This window comes from Ursus arctos, unplaced genomic scaffold (assembly GCF_023065955.2).
Source record: "Ursus arctos isolate Adak ecotype North America unplaced genomic scaffold, UrsArc2.0 scaffold_3, whole genome shotgun sequence".
Lineage (NCBI taxonomy): Eukaryota > Metazoa > Chordata > Mammalia > Carnivora > Ursidae > Ursus > Ursus arctos.
In genome coordinates this window covers 47272683-47297001 of record NW_026622985.1, presented here as the reverse complement: position 1 = coordinate 47297001, position 24319 = coordinate 47272683, and the positions used below count along the sequence as shown (strand labels likewise).

The window sequence follows — 24319 nt, the reverse complement described above, 5'->3', positions numbered from 1 at the left end:
AGTGTCAGGGGCTTCTATGCAGAGTGCCAGAGTTCAGTCCCATTTTAAGCTGGCACTATTTACAATGACACCTGCTGAAATTTGCTCACCCTGATACACAAACATATTGTATTAAGAAGCCAGTAGAGCTGTAGAGATGTAGAGAGTTAAAAAGCAAAAGTGGCTTTACTTTTTTTGGCGGGGGGGGGGGGGGGTTCTTAGAAGCAGCGAAACTAAGCCCTCATTGTTATGCAGGTGCTGGCCAATCACCTAATCTGCTACCGTCCTAACTGCTGAACCGTGGGTAAAGCTGATATGCCTGTATCGATTCTACAACCTGTCGCACACCCCAGAAGAGGGTTCGCCGACGACTGGTTGAGGACAAAGGAAAGTTTCTGTCAAAGTTCAGAAGAGAGCAACTGCGCGGGGAGCAGTTTCAGATCATATTTAACCCCATTCGCGAAAGAAGTCAACCCTCCTCATGCTCTTCGGTCGCCTCTGGGCAAAGGAAATGCGAGAGGGAAGTTTCTCTACAGGACATCTGCCGCCTTGTCCCCGAGACGCGCGAGGTCCGCAGCGCCATCAGTCGAAGGCTCGGTCTCTGCCGGTCTCGCTCCACCCCAGAGTGAGCCTACTCCGGCGTGCGGCGGTGGACGAGCGAACTCCGCGGGCGCGCGCGCCGGCTCCCGGGCTGACCCTGCGCCGGGCCGCTTCTCCACTCCCGTCACTCCCAAGTCGGCCTGGGAACCCAGCTTTGGAGGCCTCACCGCCGTGGCCGAGTGGGCCGCGAGGAGTCCGCCTCCACTTCCCCACGCGCCGGCGCCATGGAGACGGTCACGAGTCGCCGGCGGCTCCTGCACCCACCAATGGGAGCGCACGTCGCAGAGAGACGCGGACGTCGCTCTTCCAAGATGGCGGCGCGTCCGTCGCGAGCAGCCGGGCCGGGGGGAAGCCAGCGAAGCCGAGTAAAGCCGCCGCCCGGGAGAGGACTGAAGGAGCTGTTTCGGCCGTTGGCGGCGGCTCGGGCAGTTTTCGCTGCTGCTACGGCTGTTGCCATGCGGCGAGGCTAGGGAGGAGCTCACTTCCCCGGGGTGTAATAATGTTAACAGAGGTAAGCGGCGACGGCGGCCAGTGTTTACCTGTGAAATGGGGAAGGGGCCGGCGCCAGCTCTTCCGAGAACATCATTTCTCCCGCCCGAGGGCCTGACCTTCCGTAGCGGGCCCCGGGGCCCGAGGAGCAGCGGGGATCCTACAAGTGCCCCCTGAATAGGAGCTGTGCTGACTCAACAGAGTCCCACCACCTCCGGCTGCTGTGCCTCTTCTTTCGCAGTTGCCACTTGCCCGTCTCCCGTGGCACTGGTCACCCTCCTGCTGTCGCTACCTCCTAACTCATCGCTTCCTTCGTGGTGTCCCCTTACACTCTGCTCTCTGGCAGCGTTGGTCTTTCTGCGTTGCTCCTGGTTCCTGTTCCCCTACGGTTTGCCCGATATCTCCCTGGCCTCCAGGGCCCTCCACCTCCAAGCTCGGTCAGCATCCTGGGATTGTCACTTGGCCAGGCCGGTTTTTACCCACCCCCTACTTTGCCTACTTCGTGAAGTGGACCTTCTTTCTCAAGCGACACTAGAATAGCCCAGTTATATCACCGCCTCCCCACCCCCGTCACCTTTTTAAATCGTAGGAATCAGAAGTTCAGTTTAGCATCTACACTCTTGATTTTCTTAAGGCTCCCTTGGTACCCTTTGTGGAACAGTTTTGGTTTTTTTTTTTAAACTTGGACCTGAAATGGAAGTAGGGCACCTATGACTAGCCAATCAGTTTCCCTTTTCTAGTGCCTCATGTCCATTGCAAAAAGCAGACTTTTTGAAGAAGTAGAGTTTGCCTTTACTAGCAATACTTTAAGGGGAAGAACTAAATTGGTCTCATTAGATACTTGACCCACAAGTTATGTGGGTTAACACAGTTATGTGTAGTGGTATATGCTGGTGTAGGCGTCATTGAAGATAAATTCTGCAGCTTGTGGATTTGAGGAAATGTCTTAGAAGCTACTGGCTTGAAGTCCTTTGAAGGTTCGGATGTCAGCTGTCAGGGACTAGTTTGGGCATCTTTGTGGGCTGAGTTAAGGATAGGAAACAATTTTAATGGGCGGCGGGAAGTATTCCTACCTGGGCCAAAAGGAAATAAAAACGTTTGTAGATGAGTGGCTTTTGTTGTGTTAAAATGTGATGAAAAAGGATTTACTTGCGTTTCCAATTTGATAAACTCTCAGGAAGTCACACTTTGGTATTTGCACTTGATCAGTGAGCAGAGCCTGGAATATGATGTATCTGGTAAATACTTACTGGTTGATTTTAATTCATGAACTTCTTATTTCTAGTAGTTTGTAGTTCACTTAGTATTTCTAAATTCCACATTTTTGTTTTCATTCTTGGAGTTTAATTCTTGGAGATTAGGATACATCATAAGTTTCTATTGTCATTAGCAGTATTAGGTTAAAAAAAGAGATCTAGGTAGCAGAAGTTCTATTTTTACCTTCAGTGTGGTATTTTGGTGAGAATAATTAGCCTTATAATAAGCTTCAGTGGTGTCTTTAATGTATGATATTTTATGACATGATCTGATGAAACTTGGCTTAGGTTAGCATGTTTTAAAGAGTTGTAATGCTATCACATGAGCTCAGTGTCTGCTAGTAAATTGCTAGTGTCTTGATTTGGAAGGACTGTACCTTCTAAGCTTCTGTATTGTAAAATTATTTCGTGTTTCAGTGAAATGCTTTAAACAGTGCGTCATTGATGCTAGTAAGATGTACTGTAGTACTTTGTGTGTGTTTATTGGCGCACAGCTTGTAAGTGGCTGAGCCAGGTTTCCCACCTTGGCAGTCCCTGGCCAAGTCCATTCTGTTAACTACTACATTGGATTGCCTTCCTGAAGGACGGCCCAGATTAAATGGTACTTGTATTTTATCTTGGTTTTTAGTAGTCATTTTACAGATTAGAAAACTGAAGCTCAGAGACTGGTCCAAGGTCAACATTTATTAGTGGCAAATGCGAAACTCGAATCCCATCTGACTTAGTACAGAATTCTGACTGTATAGCTTTCAGTGAGTAATTTTCAGCTCTCTCAATAGATTTTATAATATACTAGTTTCTTGTCCACAATTTCAGTAGGTAAACTGAGAATTATACTTGAGAAAGACTTTTTGCTTTATCTTAGCCTTCTGTTTTTAAGGCTCAGAAATAGTCCTATTTTGAAGTATATTAGATATAAAATTTTACTCAATATTTGTTACTAAAAAATTAGTAGTATGGGACTCTGTTTTACTGCTTCTCTTCCTTCTAGCACAGATCAGGAGATATTAGGGGAAGTGATTTAATTCATGTTAGATCTTAACATATATAATGATGAGCTACGTTACAAAAGAATGTCTTGTTCAGCAAGGAGACCCTGTGCTCAGAAAGTGGTGAATTGTACTGTCTGCTTCGTTCTTTGACATCTCAGCATTGAGGTAGAAGATACTGTCCTCAATAGCCAGACGAGAAGACTGAGAGTTAAAATAGTTTGCTTAAAGTTATATAACAGGTGGTGGAACTAGGAGTCACACCTAGGTCCTTTTATTCCACATGGTGTGCGGTTTTTGTGGCTCAGTATGGAATGTATCATTAATTTTCTTTTGTAGCTGAAAATCATCAGTAGACTATTTTTAGGTATAAGTTTTTTTTTTTTTTCGAACCAGGATGAGGATGCCAAGTGTATAGATACATAATAGTAACAGTAGTGATAAACATATGAAACTTCAGTTTTGCGTTTTGTCAAAATAGATCTTTGAAGCCTTTTCAGAAATGAGAAACTATGCAAGTGATCAATTAAGGGCCATCTTATGTTAAAGGAAAAATTACCTAGTTTAGCAAATTAGTATGTATGTTGAACTTTGAAACCTGTGATGATTAGTGTTGAATTGAAAGTACAGCCCCAGTAGGTCCTCTTGCTTTTTTTTTTTTTTCCCCCCTAAAGGGCAGTTAACATAGTTTTCGATTTAAACTTTTTGGCTTCAATTTGTATTATTTTCATTCTCAATACAAATGAAATATTTAGAAGACTTGCTAGCCATATCTGTGTGTCTTTAGCATTTTCCACATAGGCATGACAGATTTGTTTTAAATGTCTAGTTAATCTTTTTCCCCTTATACTGTCTTTGCCCCTGTTAGGACTTCTTACTCTTAATGTTACTCCTGTTTGTCATAGTATACTTGAAAATTATTTGTTTAATACCTATTCACCCTCCATTCCTCTGTTTTAAAAAGAAAGTATAAATTTGCATATATCAGAATTTGGGTATGGGGTGTTTACTTGAGGATTTGTTTCAATTAATCTGAATTTTCACAACATTAGAATATAATGAAATATATTAGGATATAAAGAAGTATTTATCAATGAATTTTTATTAAACATATTTTTAAACTTTTTTCAAAAACTATTAGGGTGATGATTCTGAGCATTTACTATTATAGACGACTAAAAGTATAGGAGATGTAGGAAAATATGTTGAATTTAAACCAGAGCTGTGGTATACTCTGGAGGTTATTTTTTGTATAACAACCAGTTACCAGCCTGTTGACATTTGTCTTGTGCTTTTAAAAACAATGGAGTAAAACATTGTAGCTGTTTAAGCTTAATAGTTTGGGTTGTGGGCAAATGTGAGGTGTTAGTAAATGTTAAATAAAAATGGTTTATATTTGTGTTAAGTTACTGCCACCCAGATTTATTGTTTTTTATATCTTAACACTAATTGTTGATTTTGTGGTTAACAAATAGGACACAGACGGGAAAAGGCGCACTTTGTAGCACTTTTGCAAGTCGCAGGTTAATAGTTGTTAAGAGAATAAAATTTTGTGTTTCAAATACATTTTGAAGGTATTTGCACAAAGGAAGTTAATAGGTTTGTTCTTTTGAGATTTTTCATAGCTTTTGATAGGTGATTTGCTCTCAAAGGTGATAGAATTTACATTATATCGCAAAGTTGTTTAACCATGTGATGGGTAATTTTATTTGTCAGTTTAACTGGCCATGGGGTGCCCAGATTAAACAGTATTTCTGGGTGTGTCTCTTAGGGTGTATATGGAGGAGGATGAGATTAGCATGTGAATCAGTGGACTTTTCTTTAGTAGATTGCTCTACCTGTTATGGGTGGGCACTCTAATCCCTGGAGGGCCTGAATAAAACTGCCGGTGGAGGAATTTGCCCCTTTTTCCCCCCTGCCTTACTGCTAGAGCTGGAACATGACACCTCATTTTATCTTCTCTCTTGGACTGGGATTTATATCATTGGTCCCCTGGTTCTCAGGCCTTTGGACTGAATTACCACTAGTTTTCCTGGGTCTCTGGCTTTCAGATGGCAGATTGTGGGACTTCTCAGCCCCCATAATCATGTGAACCAGCCCTTCATAATAAACCTCCTTAAAAAAACTATGTTTCTTATTGGTTCTGTTTCTCTGGAGAACTCTAATACAGAAACAGAGTTTATTTTGTGTCTCTCTGGAAAATCCTGAGATGTGATGAGTTGTGAAGCAAGGAAGGATTTTGGGGGGCTTTTTTAAAATACTCTCTTGCCCATAATGTTTAATATAAAATTATGACTTGCTTTTTGTTAGTATATTTGTTAAGGGAAATATTCTTGGGATGCGTTAGTCTTTAATGAGCTCTTTTTTAAATGATTAATGGTACTGTAAAGGCTTTTAATCAGAACAAGAATCATAGCTCCATTGGCATTTAAAGGATGTTGAAAAGTAGGAAAGAGATTTTATAGAGAATGGAAGGACATCACTGTCTAGGATGAGGCTGGCTGGTAACTGTACACACAACATTGTTTAGAATCTTTTGTTGATAAGCCGACTTGAATATTGCCAACCATTTCTCAACAATTTTAAAGGGGTGGGGCACCTGGCTGGCTCAGTTGGTAAAATGTGTGACTTTGGATCTCAGGATTGTTGAGTTTAAGCCCGATGTTGGGTGTAGAGATCACTTAAAAATAATATCCTAAAAAAAAAAAAAAAAAAAAGAATTTTAAAAGGCCTTTGATTTATTTTTTTCCCCTTTTGATTCCAGATTTTCCGAGTTTATAAATTATATTCATAAATATTTTCATTATGTTTTATTAATCTAGCACACGTATACCCCTTGTTCATCAATCCTGATCAGCAGGTTGCTAGCTAGTTGATAGAATTTCAAGCAGAAGCAAATATATGTGTCAGTTTAGTTACGCCCTACAACTTTATATTAAACATGTCTTCCATTCAGTATTTTGAAATATTAAAATAGAGGTTTTAGTTTTTCGTAACTATCCTTGGGAGTCCTAGATAGGGAGATATCAGTGTATATGACTCTGGTGTTTGGATGGATTGTTCCTAAGTTTGTTGGCCAGTTTTCCATAGACATTGATAAAATATTTTCTTAACTAATCTGTATGTTTATGGTTAAAAGTGTTATATTGGGCACCTACGTGGCTCAGTCGGGTAAGCATCTGCCTTCGGCTCAGGTCAGGATCCCAGAGTCAGTCCAGTCCCCAGGGCTCCCTGCTCAGTGGGGAGTCTGCTTCTCTGCCCCTCCCCTGGCTCATGCTTGCTTGCTCTCAATCTCTCTCTGTCAAATAAATAAATAAATAAATAAATAAATAAATAAAATCTTAAAAAAAAGTATTATATTATTTGCTACAAGTTTATGAAATTATTTTATTTGGGGAAATATGGAATTAAATTTGGGAGAAGAACTAAGAAATAAGTAGAAATGTTTGTAGTTTTAAAGATTAAAGGTAGGGATGCCTGGGTGGCTCAGTCCCTTAAGTATCTGCTTCAACTCAGGTCATGATCCCAGGGTCCTGGGGTCAGTCACGTTGGGCTCCCTGCTCAGTAGGGAGCCTGCTTCTCTTTGCCATCGCTGTCCCCTTGCTTGTGTGCACTCTCTCTCTCTGACAACAAATAAAATCTTAAAAAAAAAAGATTAAAGGTATTGGTTTTATGTCATAAGGCCCCTGGAAAATGTATTTGCTTTTCATCTCTTTATGTAGTAATTGCCAGCATATATATATAGCTTTTCGCAGATTATATAGGGTGTTTTATGTATTAATCTAGTCTTGTTAGATGTGCTCATGCTTACTTCGTTTAGTCTCATTTCTAGTGTAACTGTGGAATGAAGAGAAATCTCTTTAAAGGGAGAAGAAAAGGGGTGTAAGAAGATGTTTGCTTCAGGTAGAATCAACCAAGCCGTGTTAGTTGAGTAATGATGGAAAAGGAAGGAGCATGAGCTTTTGGAAGAGGAAGAAAATAGGTTCTATCATGGGGAAGTTTTCAGTGCTGGTCACTCAGTAGCTAGCCATTTGGTGGTGAAGCTAAGTGACTTGATGGCATTCCCTGAGTGAGGTTCCCAGGGTATGGCTTTTTAAATATGTTTTGAAAATTTGTGGTTTTTCAGACCATTAAGTGCCCTCTCTACTGATGGTAATCTAAAATTGACTTTCTATTTCTCAGGTTTAGTTTTGATACTACAACACTTTAAATATTTGGGAGGAGAGGGAACTTTGAATTAAAGCAAGTGGACAGCTTTTAAACTATTTTACCATCAACAAAAGGGGTTAAAATTGAGTGAATAAATAGCCTGGACTCTTGGTGGTGATTCATCCTCACGTCTATCAATAAATTACACCTACAACAGTAGTGAAGCAAGACAGATAACCTATATGTTAAGTAGTATAGGGATGAGTCCCAACTTCACTTATTTATGATGTGACATTAGGGAAGTGGTTTGAAATTTCTGAGTCTTGGTTTCCTTCTTTATAAAATTGGATAATAATAGCACTTCCTAGCTGCTCTCATATTGTTGTGAAGATCAGATAAAATGATAGAGAGTACAGCTCTGTAAATTGTCAGTCATTATACAAATATTAGTGGTTAATACATCAGGGTTTTTTCTGTATGCCTTGCACTGGTATGGAACCCAAGTCCTAGGCTCCATCTAGCTTTATGGCTCATTGGCTTCTTAGCGGGTGGATGAATGGATCTCTGGAGAAAGAGAGTGCCCCCTGGCTATTGGCGCAGTTATAGGGGAGGCACAGAAGAGATTAAAAGAAGTGAAAGAAAAAAAAATAAAGAGTAGACTGAGAGCATGTCTTGCAAACTAATAATGAGGTTAGTTTCCTCTGTAGTCGGTAAACTGAGTCCAAAGGATTTTTGAAAGAGAAGTTCCAAAAAATATTTAGAAAATTTCAAGGTTACTTATTTGAGGGTTAGCAGTCATTTCTACATATTCTTAAATATTTGTGGGAAAAGAAATCTTTTAATCAACCCTGATCAATTCTTGAAAGGAAAAGCTGTTGTTTAGGGTAATTTTTGTAAAGCTTTGGTTATAACTTGTACTAGAGATTAATTTTTGCGGTTTAATTTGTTCACCGAACAAATACACCTGCTGTGTGGTAGGCACATGAGAAGCTCTGGTGCTCGAATGGTGAGTCAGATCTGAAACCTGCCCTCAGAAAATTCACTCTCAGAGCTCAGTTTGTGCCAGTTCGGCAATCATTCCGCTGAAGCCTTGAGGTCTTTTGTCAAAATAAAACAGATAACATAATTAAAGGATGAAAAATTAAGCAGAAGAAAAGGTTGGAATATGTAATTAGAAGGTAATTACTTGCATTAGCTTTATAACTCCAGGTAAAACTACCAGTTTGGATGAGATGGCAGCTCTAAAATGAGTTTCTCCTTGCTATTGAAGAGTCAACCCATCTCTCCCATCCGTATTTGCTCCAGGCTAATTCATAATAAATGAAAAATAAAAGAATCAAGAGGTAAAAAAAAAAAAAAAAAATCTGAATTTGTCACGTTCTTTGTTGTTCTTTCCTGAAAAGACTCCTTAAAGCTCCTTAAGGGATTACCTTTGTCTACTGAAGGATCCAGCGGAATTCCATTACCCTGATGAAAGTAATGCTTAATCTCCACCCTCATCTATTATATATTCATTTATATGTTTATTTTGTGTTTCTTCCCTACTGAATGTAAACTCCTGAAGATGGGGCTCACGGTTGTGTTCCCAGTACCTGGAATAGAGCTTAACATCTAGTGTCCTCACTAAATATCTGTTGAGGGAATGAATGTTAAATATTCTTTTCAGTAAGATTAAGGTAAATGTGAAAAATAATTAAGACAAAAATTGTCTGCCATAAATTTATGCTATCACATTAATTACCTTTCAAGGATTGGTTACTATCAGTGTTCATTAGATATTTTTTAATAGGACACTGTGGTTGAATATTGTGTTTGGGATCACAAAAATCAAAGAAGTTTGACCAAAAAAAAGTTGAACACCAAGCTTTTCTTTAGAATGTATTTCTGTCTTAATTTTTCTTACAGGTAAAAATTGGTTAGAGTGATCTTATTTTCATATGACCGATTACAAATGCAAGAACAACTTAGATTTTATCTTGTATCTCTTAATACTTGATTTTTATTATGATTTTATGTGTACTACTTAAAATGTGTATTCCTGAACTAGATAAAGCTTTGTTTCAAACAGTACAATAATGCTGATTTTTGTGGTGTTTTGTTGAGTGTTTTGCAGTTTGTGTAACCTTTAATATTATCTTGAAAGTTTGCAAGTATGAGTAAAAATTTGGTCATGGATTTCAAAAAGTTATTTGTGGGGTACATTTTCAGGGAGGGCAGCTGCTGCCATAATCTCTTGATTGAAAAGCCTCTCAGTGTCATTGTTAGAGACAGAACATTGTTAGATCATTTCAGCCACCTGCAATTCCATTATAAATTCAGAAATGATATGTATCAGAAAAGTTCAATGAAACAGTTCTATGTTCCGCTGTGAAAATTAAACTGGTTTATGATCTTTAAGTTAGTACCAGACACTTCATATACATCAACTGGAATAATTTACTGCTGTTGGTGTATTGCACTATTTTTCCCAATTTCCTGAGGAACCTTTTTATTCTGATGCATCTGTGAAATCCCCAGGGCGAGTCCTGCTTTTGCTTTTCACTGGAGCTCTGCATGATTGGAGAGTCCTTGGATGTTACTGTGCTTAAACCTGAATTGGTTTTGCTCCTGAAACCCTGCAGCTATTTTTAGCCTGGCTATAGTTTCGCCCTCTAGAGATAGTGTATGATTCTTTGTATTGTGACTTTTAAGGCTAGGGTTGTGTGACAGCACGCATTTGTGGAGAATGGCTTTTGGATTCACCATCATTTGAGGCTTGGAAATGATAAAACTGATTGAAGCTGTGCAGTGTTAATGGAAGAGTTAAATATGAAATAAAATTTCATTTTATTTTAGTTATTACATAAATTTTGGGAAGTGATTGGTCTGATTTTAAGATATGTGTTATCCAGTGTTTCTTTAAGTCATAATATTGTACTTTAGATTTGTTCTTGATGTCTCTTCTCGAGTTTATTTGAGATGGCATATTTTTCTCAGGGTATTTAATCAGACTGCAGTTATTAATATAATCAGCTATTTTTATACCTGATGTTAATTACTAACATCTGACACATTTTCTTGAGTAGCACCTAAGTGCTCAACACTTAAACCTTTGGAATAGTCTAATCCTGGTAAAAGTTAGCAGAGTAAAAGAAAATGGGGTAGGGGGAAGTTGGAGGTAGCTTGAAAGGTATAACAGCAAAGAGGAAAAAAACCCTGAAATAACGTATTTTACAGAGTGGGTGTGTTGATTACTAAAAATTTTAGAAAAATCAACTAGGCTTGAGAGTATTTTATAATTTATTAAAAATGTGTTTTATGAACTAAAGCTCAGCAAATTAATGTCTGATAACTTAGAATATTCAATCAAGTAATATGCACTAATGCAAAATTTAGTGTGATTATCTTTGTACTTGGGCAAAGAATGTTAATCATCCTTTTTTCTATCTATAAATCTTTACGTGCATATATGTATTTTCTAATCACAAATTGAACATTCTAATTTCTGAAGAGTGTTTGCTGATGGTTAAGATCGATGGCTGGTGTCAGATTATTTGGATTTGAATCAAAGTTTTGTCACTTTAGAGCATTTGATTTTGGAAAGTTATTAACCTTTTTGAACCTTAGTTTTCTCATCTGCATGACTGTAAATTAATGGTACTTATGCCATAGTGTTGTTACAAAGTAAGTGAAATGACACATTAAATACTGTGAATAATGTTTCCCACTGTAACACTCAGTGAATACTAAGTTTTATTATTATTTGTTCAGATGTAGATAGCAAGTAGTTTATTTTCATAACTTAGAATTTAGTGTTTGAAGTTGTTTTCTGTTCTTTGTCTCATAGTGGAGGTTTTAAAATGTTAAATTAAACAAAGAAGTCCTCTTTGACCCAGATGATCTAATTCTTCCCTTTCTGTTTCAGTTTTTACTAACTTTCTGATTTATGTGTTACATTGAGAGCTAGATTTAGACTGAATTTTGGGAGGAAATCGAGAGGTGATACCTGTATAATATGAATTGGTCATAACTAGAACTTTTGACTAACCAATATATCTCTTCTGTATTCAAGCTTTTACTGTAGATGAGTGAAAGGAAAAAGTTGTAGTACAATTTCATATTGTGTTTTAAAAATGGCAGTGTTGTATCGTTTTCTATAATGGGAAGTACTGTGATTCTTGTCAGTTTGATAAAGTTTTATGTAAAGTTGCTTTGAATTTATATTAGCTCTTCTGTTGGATTGTTCCTTTTATAGGGAATAGGCAAGGAATGTAAAAATCCTTTGTTTAAAAAATATGATTGGTATTAGTATTGTGCAGCGACTTAAGAAAAGGACTGAGGGGTATGTTATTAGGAGTAAAATTTGTACTTACAAGTCTTAATATGGATGTTAAGCATATAAATTATTTCAATCCCTTCATACAATAGCTACCTATCTGCATTCATGCAGTGATAAAATAAACTGTTATACACAAGGAAGGGGGTGTTCCTGTTTTAAAAACATTTTACTTAGCTGGAGATTATGCCATCAGAGTCCTTTGTGGGTGAATCTATATCTGTCTTTATTTTCCTTTCTATACTTATTTTTTCCTTCTTGTCCGTGATGCTTTGTGGATGTGGTGGTGATTTTCCCTTGCCTCTTTTATTATTCTCCTCTCTGGAAGCTTGCAACTTGCTCTCTCAGGGCTTTTCCCCCAACCTTTACCCTTTCCTCCCTCTTGCACATAAATTAAACAGGCCACGATAGAGTATTTAACTTTCATTTTTAACTTACACACCATGAACGTGTATGAAAATATTTTTCCATTGTTAATTTAAGAGGTAAACAAGTAAAACAGTATATATATATTTATTTATTTTAAAACAATACAGTGCAGTATAATTTTTTTTTTTATGATGGTATGCCTCTTGTCTGAATTTATCCTGATTAAAAAGACTTAACGAGGGTGCCTGGGTGGCTTAGTCGTTGGGTGTCTGCCTTTGGTCCAGGGCGTGATCCCCACATTCTGGAATTGAGCCCCGCATTGGGCTCTTCTGCTGGGAGCCTGCTTCTTTCTCTCCCACTCCCCCCTGCTTGTGTTCCCTCATTCGCTGGCTGTCTCTCTCTCTGTAAAATGAATAAATAAAATCTTAAAAAAAAAAACGACTTATGATCTCTGAGTTAATGAACACTGTTGAGCTTTGTTTTTTTTATTGTGAATTGAAAGGATCTTGTAGTACTTTCAGGGTCATTGTTCTGATATTGAGTTGTTACTGTACAGCCGTCAGGAATGTGAAGGAAATTTATGTGTATCTGTGCTAACTCTAGAACATACCCTAAAAGTTACCTGAATACTATTACTTACAAAATCTACATCAGATTTTTAAAGAGTACCAAGGGATTTAAGATGTTAGTGTCTTAGTTACTTCAGGTTTTTCTGATAAATTGAATTTTTGAATCTCAGTAAGCCACTTTTATTTTATTATTCAGATATTGTGTGTAGAATTTTGCCCATCCTCTCCCCACTTCCTTTTTAAAAAGTCTACTTGAGCGTCAGTATAAAATAATGGTTCAAAACGTGCTTGAATTTTAAACCAAGCTCAGTTCGTGCCCCAATTATATGACTTAGCTGTTTCCTCATCTGTAGAATAAGTTAGTAATATAACTTTTGTCAGAGTAGTTGTGACAATGAAATATATTTAACTGGTTAGCAAAGGTCCTAGCCAATACTAAGCGCTTAGTGAATGGTGACTCCTACGGTTGTTTTAGAGGATTCTCCTTTTCATAAGGAAAAAAGGTAGGAGATTGGTGATAGTTCATTGCTAGGCTTTGCATGGAAGATCTAAGTCTCTCTACTGTGATAGGCTTGTGTTGTTTTGATTTAACCTTGGATGATATATGATGGGGAAAAGCAAAAGTTGAGTTTGAATATGGAAACTTTCATTTTTGTATTGTTATAGTCATGTGTGAATGAGGGAGAAGAGGGGCCATTTATGAATATGGCCTGTTTTGTCTTGCCTTTGCACCCCTAAACTGCTGTGGTAAAAGTTTTGTGAACTTTAGGAACACTTTTATAAATGGAAATCTTTTCAGGTGTATTAATTAAATTCATTCTTTATAATTCACTTTTGTTAAAGGCACTTAATATGAATTGCCATGGTACTAAGCTTATTTTTCAGTATGAGGTAATGAGAGAATGATCTTGATTTTTTTTTAAAGATTTATTTTTATTTTTATTTTTATTGATTGTGCGAGAGCCAGGGGTTGGGCAGAGGGAGAGAGAGTAGGATCCAGGCTGAGCAGGATAGGGCTCCATCTCTTCACTGTGAGATCATGACCTGAGCCGAAATCAAGAGTTGGAGGCTCTACGGACTGAGCCACCCAGGGACCCAGAGAATGGTCTTGATGTTTGAGGATCTTTATGTAGTATAATGTGGCCCAAATAGGGTAGGTAGATAGTAGACCAATTGTTGGGTTAGACGCCAAGTGCAATACTGTATTATATTAGAACAATACATTTTAGTTTAGTTTAGTGTTATAGTGACAGGATCTAAAGAGAACAAGGTATTTATATAATAGGAAGAAAATTACTGAGAAACCTGAGCATTCAAGATCTTTATTTTTTTTTTTTTTTGATGTTTTCTTTCTGGTCTTAATTAATTAGTTAATTAAAGAATATCGTAGAATAATGCCCTCTTCCCATTAAAACATTTCCATCATTGTTTCAAGAAATGTAATGAATTAAAACACTCTCCATTATTCAGAAAAACATTTTTAAAATAAACTATAGAAATATAAAAAAATATATAAAATATATAATTTAAATCAATTTTTTAAAGTGCAATTTTTCAAACATACAGAAACCTTGAAAAACATTGCCTTTAACACCCATGTACCAAGTACCTGTATTGTTAACATTTTGTTATATTTGCTTTATTTCTGACTCTCTTTGTGTTATTTTTGTTGTTACTGTAGCTGAATCATTTTAAAGTAAATTGCACATATTATGTCACTTTTCAGAATACTCTCATAATCTCCCAAGAGTACGGATTTTTTTTTTTGGCTTTTTAAGTTTTTATTTTAATTCCAGTATAGTTAGTATACAGTGTTATATCAGTTTTAGATGTACAATATGGTGATTCAGCAATTCCATACATTACCTGGTGTTCATCACTACAAGTGCACTCCTTAAGCCCCTTCACCTATTGAACCCATCTCCCCACCCACCTCCTCTTTGTAACCATCAATTCTCTATAATTGAGAGTCTGTGTTTCTTGATTTCAACCCCCCCGTCCCCTTTGCTTGTTTGTTTTTTTCTTAACACATATGAGTGAAATCATACGGTATTTGTCTTTTTTGACTTATTTTGCTTAGCATAATACTCTCTAGCTCCATCCATATCATTGCAAATGGCAGGATTTCATGGCTGGATAATATTCCATATATTATATATGCACAAACATCACATCTTTATCCATTAATCAATTGACAGACGCTTGGGGGTGCTTTCATATCTTGGCTATTGTAAATAATGCTACGATAAATGTAGGGGTGCATGTATCCCTTTAAATTAGTGTTCTTGTATTCTTTGGGTAAATACCCAGTAGTGTGATTGCTGGGCTGTAGGGTAGCTCTATTTTTAACTTTTTGAGGAACCTCCATACTGTTTTTCAGAGTGACTGCACCAATTTGCATTCCCACCAAGAGTGCACAAGGATTCCTTTTTCTGCACATCCTCTCCAACACGTGTTGTTTCTTGTGTTGTTGATTTTAGCCATTCTGACAAGTGTGAGGTGACAGCTCGTTGTAGTTTTGATTTGCATTTCCCTGATTGTAAGTGATGATGAACATCTTTACATGTGTCTGTTGGGCATCTAGATGTCTTCTTTGGTGAAATGTCTGTACATGTTTTCTGCCCATTTTTAAATTTGATTATTTGTTTTTTGGGTGTTGAGTTGTGTAAATCTTTTTTTTTTTTTTAAGATTTTATTTATTTGAGAGAGTGAGTGAGAGAAAGCATGAGAGGGGGGAGGAACAGAGGGAGAGGGAGAAGCAGACTCCCCATTGAGCAGGGAGCCTGCCTCTGGGCTTCATCCGGGGACTCCAAGATTATGACCTGAGGCGAAGGCAGATGATCGATTGAGCTACACAGGTGTCCCGAATTGTGTAAATTCTTTATGTATTTTGCATACTAACCTTTTATTATATATGGCATTTGCAAGTATCTTCTCCCATCCCATAGGTTGCATTTTAGTTTTGTTGATTGTTTCCTTCTCTGTGCAGAAGCTTTTCATTTTGATGTAGTCCCAGCACTTTATTTTTGCTTTTGTTTCCTATGCCTCAGGAGACATACTATAAAAAAACTGCCACGGCTCATGTCAAAGAGGTTACTGCCTTTGTTCTCTTTTACGATTTTGATGGTTTCCTGTCTCACATTCAGGTTTTTCATCCATTTTGAGTTTATTTTTGTGTATGGTGTAAGAGTGGTCCAGTTTTTTTCTTTTACATGTTGCTGTGCAGTTTTCCCAACACCATTTGTTGAAGAGACCATCTTTTTCCCATTGGATATTCTTTCTTGCTTTGTTGAAGATGAATTGACCATATAGTTGTAGGTTTATATCTGGGTTTTCTGTTCTGTTCTGTTGATCTATATGATTGTTTTTGTGCCAGCGCCATACTGTTTTGATTACTGCAGATTTGTAATACAACTTGAAGTCCAGAATTGTGATGCCTCCAGCTTTGCATTTCTTTTTGAAGATTGCTTTGACTATTTAAGGTCTTTTGTGATTCCATACAAATTTTAGAATTGTTCTAGTTCTGTGAAAAATGTTTTATTTTGTTAGGGATCGCATCCAATGAGAATTTAAAAAAGTATGACCACAGCATTATTGTCGCATCTAATAAAATTACCAGTAATTTCCTATTACCATTGAATATTCATTATATTAAAATTTCCCCAGTTTGAACCTGGAATAGATTCCAGCAATATCATTATTAATATCTTTAATCCAAAATAGGTCATCTCTTCATCTTTCTCCTTCTCCTATTTTTCTTCTTTCTCATCCTCTTTTCCCTCATTGCTGTGAGTAGTTGTCCTGTGCATTAGGATGCTGTGTAGGATACACACAACAACGTCCTTCACCTCTGTGATAGTAGCTGCTCCTCTACCGCCCCTACCACATACCTTTTGATAACCAAAGATGGCTCCATATGTTGTCCATATGTTGTTAAATATTTTCTGGGGAGCAAAATTGTCCCTGGCTGAGAGCCACTGCATTAGAATTAGTACCCTTTCTTCACTGTAATTTTTTAGATACTTATTCTTTAGAATTGTTTTTATCTTGAATTGATTCTTTTCCATTTTTCTGTGTGTCTAGCCTGCTTTGCTTATTTCCTTTTTTGTTGTTTAGCTAGCAAGTGGTAATTTTTAAAATAGTTTTATTGAGATATTATTCACATACTATACAGTTCACTCAAAGGGTATAATTCAGTGACTTTTAATACAGAGAATTATACCTCCATTGCTGCAATACGTTGTAGAACTCATTACTCCCAAATAGAAAAACCGCTCACCCTTTAGCCATCATTCCCAGATCTTCCCTCCTTTGAGCCCCAGGCTGTCACAAATACCTCGCCATCAATTTGCCTATTCTGGACATTTTATATGAATGGAATTAGAATATGTAGCCTTTGTGACTGGCTTCTTTCATTTAGCATGTTTTCAGGGTTCATACATGTTGCAGCATATATCAATACTTAAAATTTTTTGTATTGCCTAATAATATTCTATTGTATAGGTACACCACATTTTGTGTATCCTTTCCTCTGTTGGGGTTATTTCCATTTTTTGTGCTATTCTGAATACTGCTGGTATGAACACTTGTGTACAAGTTTTTGTATGGACGTTGTTTCATTTCTCTTGGGATATATAGTAGGAATGGAATTGCTGGATCATACGGTAACTATGTTTAACCTTTTGAGAACTGTCGACTGTTTTCCAAAGCACCTATACCATTTGACATTCAAACCAGCAATATAGGAAGTTTCTAGTTTCCACATCCTTGATATTATTCGTTATCTCTGTTTTTGATTATAGCCATCTGGTGGGTGAGAAGTGGTATCTCATAGTGGTTTTGATTTGCTTTTCCTTAATGCTTGATGATGTTGAACATCTTTTCGTGTGCATTTCATGACCCATTTATCTTCATTGGAGAAATTGTGTGTTTGAATCTCGTACTCATTTAAATATAGGGTTGTCTATTTCGTACTCAGTTTTAACAGTTCTTTGTATATTATATGTAGAGGTTCGTTATCAGATATTTAATTTACAAATATTTTCTCCCGTTCTGTGCTTTGGCTTTTCATTTTCTTGATGCTATCATTTGAGTGCAAAATTTTCTGATTTTGATATAGACTGGTTTATGTACTTTTCTTTGGTTGATTGTGCTTTTGGTGTCAAAAGGTATTTAAATTTTGCAATACATTTTTTGTAGTTATCTTCAGAAGATACTATTACTAGTATTGCATAAGCAAAACCAAATAGATAATAGTAGAGCTGAAATTAAGTCATTGCAGTTTCCTCCAACTTGAATTTTTATTTTTTTAAAGTCAGTTTCTTTTTTTTTTTTAAAGATTTTATTTTATTTTTTTTTAAAGATTTTATTTATTTATTCGACAGAGACAGAGACAGCCAGCAAGAGAGGGAACACAAGCAGGGGGAGTGGGAGAGGAAGAAGCAGGCTCATAGCGGAGGAGCCTGATGTGGGGCTCGATCCCAGAACGCCAGGATCACGCCCTGAGCCAAAGGCAGACGCTTAACCGCTGTGCCACCCAGGCGCCCCATGAATTTTTAAAAATTTTTTGTGAATTTAGTATCATTTGTAGATGGTGCGTGTGTGTTTATAGAAGACTTTACTGAGGTTTGAGGGTGATGAAGAGTTGGGTTTACATTGTGCAGTGTTGGATAAATGCTCTTTAATGGGGAAGCTGACTACAGTGACCTGAAATTCTGCGGTGTTCTGTCTTCAGTTGCCCTGCGGTGAGCGTTCTTCATGGTTAGTCACACCCCTGGAGGAGGAGGAATCTTCCCAATGCAGAGACACCGTGTATTTCCAACCTTGCCCTCTTTGCCCCTGTAATCTGCCTCCACTCCCTACTAAATTCCTGGCTGCATTATCTTGTGATAATTATGGTGCTTATCCATTATTTTTTTTCTCCTAGCACATTTTAAGTCTCTAGTTCTTAACTTTGGAAATCCTTTACTAGGCTGGCTTGTTGTTTCAGTGTCACTCTAAGTCCAGGAATCTTAACTTTGTGTTACTCTTGAGGATCATCTGTTTATGGTCCAGCTGCCTCTTCACAGTTACTTGCAGCAGTGTCTGCCTTCATCACCTGCACCTTCCTAATTTATACTTCCTACTACGTTTTGAAATTCTTTTGAACTACTTAAATAATTTGACCTTGGTAATATACAAATACTGTCTGTTTTTTTAAAAGATTTTCCACATGTAAATCTGTTTCAAAAGATGTGTGTGTTAAGCTATTTCTTTATTATTACCATAATTTGACCGACTATTATGCTTTGCATCTCAAGAGTGTTTCATATTTTTTGCTTAAAGGAGTACAAATGTTATGACAGCCTTTATGATCATAGCTTGCTAGAAATAAATATTAGTAATAGCGTATTCATTTTAATATTTTAAGTGAATTATTAATTGAATGCTAATAAAATCAGTGAAGAATATGGTGTGTCTTGGAAAAGTGGTATGTGCAATCTAAAAATAATGAAGTATTATTTGCACTATGACATGGTTTTTGAAAAGTAAACCAGGGCAGAAGCACATTTAGTAAGTGAAAGTATTGTTTGCTTTTTCCATTTTAAAAACCATATTTACTTCTATACCTTTCTCTATATTTAAACACAAGAGAGAATTTTCAGTAAATTTGTAAAAATAACTTTTAAGATAGTGATGTGAATTATCTTTTCCTGCTTTGATAAGTTTCTGAATTGTTTATCTGTTTTTCCAATGATTTTTGTTTGTTGGTGTACTTTATACTGTTACCTTCCCTCTACCCTATAGATAGCAGTTGCTTGATGAATTGATTTGATACGGAAACCAAGGATAAGTGGAACCTAAGTGTTTAGATGCCAGTTGATGATCAGAAAGGAAGATAAACTGTTGAAGATTATTACTGGGAAAAAAAAAATCTTGATTTATATAACATTGATTTGATGATTGATCAGGATACTGTGTGTTCACTATATACCACTGAGAGCATACCACATGTGCCAAATGTTATACTTGGCACCAAGAATACATCAATGAACAAAACATACACAGTTTATGTCCTCATGGGATTTATAGCATATGACATATATCAGAAAATAAACAAGCATTTTCAGCATAATGTGGTAAATGAGGATATTGGCAAGAGAGTGGTTGAAATGGTGAACCGTGGAGACCAGTCCAGATAGGGAAGTGGATACAGAAGTGGGCTAAATAAGGAGAAAGTAGAAGAATCAAGTGTCTGCAACTCCGAATGACAAAAATAGATACAGTTGGTATAACTAATTTAGAACTGGAAGGTTGTAGCCAGAGAATAAGATAATTAATTTTCACATTTCCCATTCAGAGAAGACAAGGTGGTGATGAAGTCTAGAGTGTGGTCTTAGAGTGGCTGAAGTGGAGTTGAACTGAAAGTTGGCAAAGGTGAAATAGTAATGTTAAAAGTAAAGTGATAGATGGATTATCCATATGTATGTTAAATTGTTCAAGGTTATGTAGTACTTGGGGTAGAGAAGAATGTTGTGTGCCATGTATCAGAAGTTTTGAATGAACAGTTAGGAGTGCCTTGGAGATTAGTAGGTCCTCTCTGTGACCATGTTGAAATCACTTGGGGAACTTAACAAACTACTAATGCTTTTACCTTAATTTTGCTGCACCCCAGAAATCCTAATAGCTAGCTCTCATCCTCAGCTATTCTGATTTAATTTGTATGTGGTGTAACCTGGGCAGTGGGACTTTAAAATCCCCCCACGTAATTCCAAGGTGCAGGAATTGCACAAGGGACAGAGATTCTTACAGGAAACTGACTGGGAGTTATGATTGGAACCATGACCCTGCATCAAAAAGTTGGAGTAAGTGATAAATGAAAAAATAAGCAGCCTTTGAGAGGGTCACTGGAGAAGCAGCTTTGACTTAAAGCCAACAGTGAAGTTTTTGAGGATGTAGGTGTGGTTTGTTTGTTTGTTTTTTATCATGAAGCAGAGTAAACCTAGAGGAGAGCTTTGGGTAGGAGGGAGGTAGTGGGAAGTTGGATGATGGAGGAAAAAGCAAGAACAGTACAGTGGTTAGTATATAGGAGAGTACTGATAACTGAATACATTTATCTTGGTAGTGACCAAAAACAACAGGACATGGTGGGTTCAGAATTGATGTGGAAAATATATTCATCAGTTCCATAGTGGGTGACAGTTGGTAATTGGGTAAATGGTTCTCAGGAGTCAGTTTTGACCTTGATGGGTTGAACATCATAGGAAACGCTAGCCTTGTACCCTTCCCTTTGTTATGGGGTTTGGATTGATTGAACAAGGTCTGTGGATGGGCTGCTGTTCCACAGGTTCCCTGGGGAGTGGTTAGAGGCCTGGTCTGTTCGTTCTGACACTGGCAGGTGGCAGCTTTGGAGTGTCAGGGCTTGGTCCGTTCTGCACAGCATGGTTCTGCTCACTCTGCTGCTTATGTGCGTTTGGCATTCTGCTGTACCTAACACTGGCAAAGCCTTCACTATTTCTTTTAGTCTTGATGCTTTTCAGGAACGATTGTAATTGTCCAGTTTTGGATTTGTGAGCAACTCCTGATGGGTTTTATTTTTTTCCCCAGTGTGCGAGAATTAGAGTAGATTTAGAAATAGTGAAAAAGGACTTTATATATTACATAGGCAAACTTTCCTTATTTATACATTAGAATTTTAAGTATAGAGAGTCAACTTGGAATGAGTTTCACGAAGAAACCACTCAGCTTAGATTAACTAAGGTATAATGGACCTAGAAATTTATAATTGTTAAACTGATTAGAATTTGTTGCAAGAATAAATGGGTTAATTGTAGCTCATTTTATTAATTTGACATATGACTTGATTTTCTTGCACTGTTAACCTTAGAAAATGCGGTAATCAGACCTCCCTGTCAACGGAGTACAGCAAATTTATTCTTCTTTTAAAATTAAAGCTTTTCAAAGTATTATACTTGCAGTCTGAAAGAGCTACCCTGATTATGCATATGTACTATGAAATTAGTTTTGAATGAAGAATTCGTTCAAAACATTCTAAAAAATTTTCAGTATATTTTTGGTCAAAATAAGGTAAGTAGTTGTGTAGTAAGTTTAATAACAGCTTGATGTAGAGATAAGAAAATTGTATGCTAAGTGGAAAACAAGACTTTTTGCATAATTATAGTGTATCATGTTAACTAGTAATTAAAACCCATGTGCTTTTACTAAGCAAAATATATGTCATGATTAAAGCTTTTATGCTTTGTTTAATTAGATGATTTTGCATACAGCGACCTTATTTCATATGTGTTTAAATTATGAAACTACAAGTAATTTTTTGAGGCTATGACACCAAGTAGATGAAGCCTATGATAGGTCATGGGGATTTTGGGTACATCGAAAGGATGCTTGTAACAGCTGGGTTATGACACGCATTTTTATATCTCCTGTATTCCTAGTTTTCAGATGTACTTATTAGCAAGGTGAAAGTTGAGGCACAATCATGTAAATAGTGCTCCTTTTCCTTTTCTCTTTTTGGATTGCATTCATTGGCTTTCCTGATGTTAAGGTGGATATGAATGGTACCCATGTACACATTTTTTTAAACGTCAGTTGATATTTATTTAAAAACTACACAGCAAGTCAGTGTCTCAGTCATCTGTGGTTATATCTCACAGTTTAGTTTTAACAGTACAGATTCAGATGATTCATAGAAATGTTAAGATTTTTCTTTGGCTGCGACAGCTGACATCTTTTGGTTTAAAATTTCGAGGCCAAAATTATTTCTACGCTACTGTGTGGTGGGAAATTCTGGTTAACTCAGGTCAGTATTTGTTATGTTGGAGTATATCCAAAGATGCTTCCTGAGGAAACCTTTGGCTTTGATTATTTGTCTTTGCTGTTTTCTGCCACCTTGTAAAAGTAGGGTTGAGAACACTAGTCTTTTTAATTTTTATGGCTTATTTGATTTATAGGTGTATGTGAATTAACTCTAAATCAGAAATGTAAACAACCAACACAAAGCTATCTCAGGCTGTATGGTACTCAGTATCTCCCAAAGCCCAAAAGAATTGATGCTCTTTAATTTAGAGTTAAATTTGGAGGTAATTTAATCCAGCCTACCTTCTAGATTGTCTTTCATCTCTTTTTTATTTGTTTATAATTGTGGTTAGATTCTCTAATTTCTGCCCTTGGATATAGTTTGACTAATAGAAAACTATAATCTTAGAACACATTAGTTTTACTCTTGGCAGAATTGCCTTCATTGAATTGACTTTTCATGTTTATGTCCACTTCTATTTAAAGTCATTATGAGAAACAATTTTGTTAAACTTTCTAATGACTTTCCTGCACAACTGTTGTTGAGAACATTAACCAGTACTTAATGCTTTGTTTTTCAGGTAAATTCCTATATGGTACAATTCTTTAAAAATTCAGAGCTGCAGATATAGAGCACCAGTTAAATGAGAGGAACCTTGGATATCATCTGTTTCCAACCTGTTTACAGATGAAGAAATTGAGGCTCAGAGAGGTCAGCTATAAGTAGCTGGCCTAGAACCCGGGTCTAGAAATTGTGTCTTCTAACAACTGACCCAATTTTTTTTTTTTTGAAGTTTTTTAAAAATTGAGGTGAAATTGAAATTGACATAACAGAGTTAACCATTTTAAAGTGAACAATTCATTGGCATTTAGTACAGTCACAATTTTGTGCAAACACCACCTCTGTCTAGTTCCAAAACATTTTCATCACCCCCCAAAAAAGATTGTATTCATTGTAGTTGCTCCCCATTTTCTCCCTATTCCCTCACCTCCCAGATGTTGGCGGCATCTGTCATTCTGCATTCTGTCTCTATGGATTTATCTATTCTGGGTATTTCATATGAATGTAATCATACTATATTTGACCTTGTGTATCTGGCTTCTTTCATTTAGCACAGTGTATCCATGGTGTAGCATGTGTCAGTGCTTCATTCCTTTTTTATGGCCAAATAATACTCTGTTGTGTGTAGATACCATGATTTATTTATCCATTCATTTGTTGATGGACATTTGGGCCACTTCCATCTTTTGGCTATTATGAATAGTGGTGCTATGAACACATATGTGTATTTTTCAGTCCTTTGGGGTATATACCTAGAAGTGAAATTTCTGGATCATATGGTAACTGTTTCATGTTGGGCCTTACCATTTTACATATCCCCTGGTTTTGTTTATTTGTTGTTTGCTTCCCTTCTACTCTGCTATGGTAAGATTATGGTGGCTTGAAAAAGAAAATGAGCCAAAGATGAGTTTTGTTTTGTTTTTTTAAAGGTATGAGCTCTCACTTGATATGTCTTATGCAGATTTTCAACCATGTTTATCTGTCTTTTTTGGTTTATTGATTTGTTGAGTTTGATTTTGGTTCTTTTCATTCAAACTTAGTTGAAATTGTACTACTTCATTTCTTTTCCCTTACAATATTTATGTTCTTAGAACTTATGAGAATGATTTTAGAAGTCTAAGTAAATGGCTATTTATTTATTATCTTTTATTTATCAGAATGACATGAAAATAATCAAAAAGAAGAAATAGCAACACAAATAGTCTTGAGTACTTTCAAGAAGTTATTTGTAGGGTTTAATGGACTGA

General features: G+C 36.8%; 1 protein-coding gene across 7 annotated transcripts in view; it reads left to right on the top strand.

Moving 5' to 3' along the window:
• The first annotated feature begins 330 nt into the window (after positions 1-330).
• SNX13 (sorting nexin 13) overlaps positions 331-24319 on the top strand; it is a 127772-nt gene continuing 103783 nt past the window's right edge. For 2 of the 7 annotated variants that reach the window (XM_026507041.4, XM_026507035.4), the window contains exon 1: positions 853-1090. In XM_026507041.4, coding sequence (XP_026362826.2) covers positions 1079-1090 — 12 coding nt within the window. In that variant the 5' untranslated portion in view covers positions 853-1078. Of the gene's footprint in view, positions 1091-23081; positions 23223-24319 lie in introns of those variants that run through there. The other 5 variants (XM_057304166.1, XM_044386981.3, XM_026507038.4 and 2 more) reach the window with 4 other exon arrangements.